This window comes from Helianthus annuus, chromosome 15 (assembly GCF_002127325.2).
Source record: "Helianthus annuus cultivar XRQ/B chromosome 15, HanXRQr2.0-SUNRISE, whole genome shotgun sequence".
Classification (NCBI taxonomy): Eukaryota; Viridiplantae; Streptophyta; class Magnoliopsida; order Asterales; family Asteraceae; genus Helianthus; species Helianthus annuus.
Genome location: NC_035447.2, coordinates 4,171,590 through 4,175,500, shown reverse-complemented (window position 1 = coordinate 4,175,500; position 3,911 = coordinate 4,171,590). Strand labels below are relative to the sequence as shown.

General features: G+C 37.8%; 1 protein-coding gene across 1 annotated transcript; it reads right to left on the bottom strand.

The window, feature by feature from the left end:
- Positions 1 to 221: 221 nt before the first annotated feature.
- LOC110910179 lies at positions 222 to 3,574 on the bottom strand. Its single transcript, XM_035984094.1, has 9 exons — positions 2,953 to 3,574; positions 2,697 to 2,871; positions 2,474 to 2,572; positions 2,251 to 2,366; positions 2,095 to 2,176; positions 1,612 to 1,770; positions 1,363 to 1,526; positions 867 to 1,280; positions 222 to 528 (listed from the first exon to the last, which is right to left on the bottom strand). Exons 2-9 carry the CDS (start codon positions 2,706 to 2,708, stop codon positions 480 to 482), a joined length of 1,095 nt encoding a protein of 364 aa, XP_035839987.1. The 5' UTR covers positions 2,709 to 2,871; positions 2,953 to 3,574; the 3' UTR covers positions 222 to 479.
- Between the last annotated feature and the right edge of the window lie 337 nt (positions 3,575 to 3,911).

Below are 3,911 nucleotides of genomic sequence, written 5' to 3'. Positions count from 1 at the left end.
ATTACCTAGGAGATAGAAGCGCATTTAATGAGATGCTCCTTAGAATTGCGCCTAGGCGCTTGAAGCGCTCGCTTTTAACAATTGTGGTGGCAGATCCAATCACCAACCTGAATATTGGCAGAACCAGGATTGAGAAAGAGAAGTTAGAGAAACCTAAGGCATAGTGTCCTTCATTTTGTTGTGTGTTCGAGGAAAAATGTTTATGTATGGATAAAAGATAATTAGCCAAAAGACAATGTAAGAGAAGCCATACAAAACGTGATAAGAGCTTGTACCATAAGCCGGCCACACAAAATGTAAGGCGTGCATAGCACAGGAACTTTGTTTGCGGAATTTGTTTAAGAACAAACATGTATGCCAAGTCTAAAAACATGCATTACAGGGAAAAAACTTAAAGGAGTTCACAAAGCTTCCTGTTTTATTCAATAATTCACGAAATCTTTTGCCGCTAATGCATGGCCATGTAGTCCACATTCCCCTCAGTAGTTACCCACAGAATCATCCGAATCAGAACCTTCATAAGTAGGGCTGTGAAAGAAAGAAAGGAAATGTTAGGCAGAACTTTAACTTGGATGACGTATATGTTAGCAGTTCATATCCATTATTTTGTAATTAAAACTTGATGGGGTCGTATGCGTTCTCAAATCGAAAAAGCGATGGGGTTGTATGCGTTCTCAAATTGAAAAAGCACATAACAAAACCAATGGTGTAATTGTACTTGTTTATAGTTAGTGATAAAGAAATAAACATGATGTTTGTATCATATAATATTCACTTTTGAACATTTACTTAAACACGACACAAATGGATATGTAGTTATGTGGTTCATGGAATTTGGTAAGTCAAAAGTATATATAGAAACTTACATGTACTTTCTGATTGTTTCTTTGAGCTTTACCGGTGTCGGTATTGTCATCACCCCTTTACCCTTCCTAGTCATGGGAGTAGGAGTGGTAGATCCAACGGATTCACAATTGGTTTCGTCCGGGAGCACACGCTTGCAGTTGAAGCTCTCAAAGGCCCCATGATGGTAGTATGTGGATGTATCAACTTGGATGGTTCGGGTGGTGCCCACAAGTGAGTGTAAGCAGTGTGGGAGCGTTGAGATGCTACCGTCAGAGTTCTGTATCATGACTGGAGCGGTGTAGATATGCGAGAGACCCGATTCCGCATTGAGTATAGACTCAGCAGTGGTGTTTGTTAGAATTTGTGCAGTGTCATCAAAGCACATGATGACCGCATTTGCCGTGGAATCGAGCACCTCAAGTTCAAGATGGAACCTGGTGAAAGTTTTTTTTTCAGATGTGAAAGTGTATAAAGGCGATTGCCAACGCACATAACTATAGAATATGAAAACCAAACCTTGCTTGTGGAAACATAACTGGGTTTTCACAACCAGCACACCACAGCTCCCCGTGTTCACGCGATACACCTTTCATGCATTTTCCTCCGCCACACATAAGTCTGAACCACTCTTCGCTATTACGTACGCCTTTAATGGCCACACGACAATTGAACTCAGCATTCTGCATGGATTAGAAGGAAAACATTTAATGTATGGATAATAATAATGCCGAGGGAAACAATCGAAATTATAGAAAGTTTTGATACCGTGTGTTTCTTATTTTCTCGACCATGGTGTAATATTTCTTCAAGAGTCGACAAACCTTCTGAACAGTTAGCAATAGCAGTGGTTTTCTTCATGTTGGCAGGTGTCTTCCGATATTCAGCCACAGGTTGCATAATGAAAGGGAGGATGCTTGACTGTGGCTGTGTAATTATAGAGACATGATAAGTAGCCTTTTGGGATGACTTGTGGCAGTTTTCATTTTAATGAAAGCTTAAATGCAAAAAATGTTATAGGAGCTGAATATGAAACATCTAATTGCATTAATGATAACAAATAATATTAATAATAATAAATGATGGTAACATATATTTTGATGTTACGGAATCTGAATATGAGAAGTCTATATATATATAAATCTATATTATTAAATAAAATGGATGATTCAATTGGTTAAAATATATTTGAAAATCATTTGGTACATCCTGGGAAAACGGGGGAAAAACCAATTTTAGCAAAGAATGTACCTTGTCCTCGCATAGTCTCCAGCATTCATTATCCAAACAGAACCCTTGTGCAGAAACTTCAGTCTTCCCCTTCAAGTTTAATCTATATAAACACATATGTAAAATGTTAACAAAATTTTCCAAATAAGTAGACTATGTCAGCGATGATTGCATTACCTCATACAATAGTCAAATTTAGCAGGAAAGTCAACCTTGGCCATAAATAGCTCAACAAAACCTCCCTCTTTACATTTATCGATACACCTAAGCGCCAATGCAGCCTCTGCTTGAAGCTGAAATACAAAAAAGTATAAAAGTAAAATAAAAAAGTGGAGAAAATAGAAATGCCTTTTGTCTTTGTAGAACATATAATGAAGGTTATCCTGATAACCGTAGATACCTCATTCAAACCACCAATTGTCATGCGGTACGCTAAATTCAAATGAGCTGATAGATCACATAAAACCACAGGAAAATACTTTACATATTTCTTTCTTTCCTGTAAAATAAAAAAAGTCAAATATTCAGCAACTTTGATACATATATAAAATAACAAAAAAACAAAAAAATGAGAATGGCAATCAGCCAATGACAATAGCAGTCAACCAATGACAATAGCATACCTCCTTAGACATATCACTTCCTCCCTGAGGCTTGATGAAAATCCCGTTGCCAAAAGGGTGGAGGGACGGGTTGACTTTGAAGTTTGACCTTGATGGTATCAAAAGGGTGTCCAACTATCAACTGTGTCGCCCCTCCTATTGTTCCGGCGGTTAACTCCTTTGCTACATCCGTCATCTGTGAGTTCGTATGAACAAAAAGAAAATGAAAAACACGATATGTTTGAAAAGTTCGTTTTTAGTTTTAACTTAAACTCACTGGTTAGGATCACAATTAGGGATTTCAATTTTCTACCGAAGAACCTCTGGACTTCTCCAATGAATTCGCAGAACCCAAAAAATTTATCCGTTTTTCCTTCTTTCAATATCGAGTTTCTCATGAATATACACATCCAAGTTTTGCATTTGCAGATGCTTAATACGAAGCGAAAAAGCAAGCAAGCAAGCCCAAGTTTGGCGAACCAAATATTGCAAATATTAAACTGAGGTCTTACACATTAAATTAACCAACCATTAATTGACGTTTAAAACATATAATCTACTTGCCATTAATCTGGCAAATGTAGATCTCTTGGGACCAAAAAAAAAATTAGACCAATAATGAACTCAAACTTCACCTCTTTATTAGAAGATATCAGGATGGAATCGTCCAGGGATGGAGTTGCTTCCCTGAGCTTGCTTTAAATGCATTGTTAACGCATAGTTATTCACCTCAAGTGTCCTCACCTGCTCTTGATATTGAGATAATAACTGTTTCAACTGCTGCACCTCTACGTTCCTCTCATCATACTCCTTTTGTCATTCATGTTGAATGGCTACAGCACGTTTCAGTATTGCATTTTCCCTCAGAAGAACTTCAATTGGTTCCTTGAAAACTAAATTTTCCTGAAAGTAATAGTACAACCAAATAAGATAGTTAGAAAATAGTACACTCTACACTCATGTGTGTGAGTTGTGTGTTTGGGTGGGATGAGAAGCTTGCCTTATGAAGGGTTTCTGCTGCATCACCAGCAGCACGTTCGGTTATGGATTTCTCCAAACTTTCAAGTACACGCATAGCACGAAGTCTAGCGTCATCAATGCTGGTAGCACTTGTCATTTCTGTCACAAACAACTCAACCCATTCTGCACCGTTTCTCGGTGAGTTTTCCAAAGAAACATCTTCGCTGGCAGTGACCGGACCTACATTTTTATTCAATAAAAGAACTTAGTCTACTA

Coding starts and splice junctions, on each gene's coding strand:
- LOC110910179 (XM_035984094.1), bottom strand. Junction 2,177..2,250: donor AAATTTGACTATTGTATGAG/GTAATGCAATCA, acceptor GTGTTTATATAG/ATTAAACTTGAAGGGGAAGA. Junction 529..866: donor GAAACAATCAGAAAGTACAT/GTAAGTTTCTAT, acceptor TTTCTTTCACAG/CCCTACTTATGAAGGTTCTG.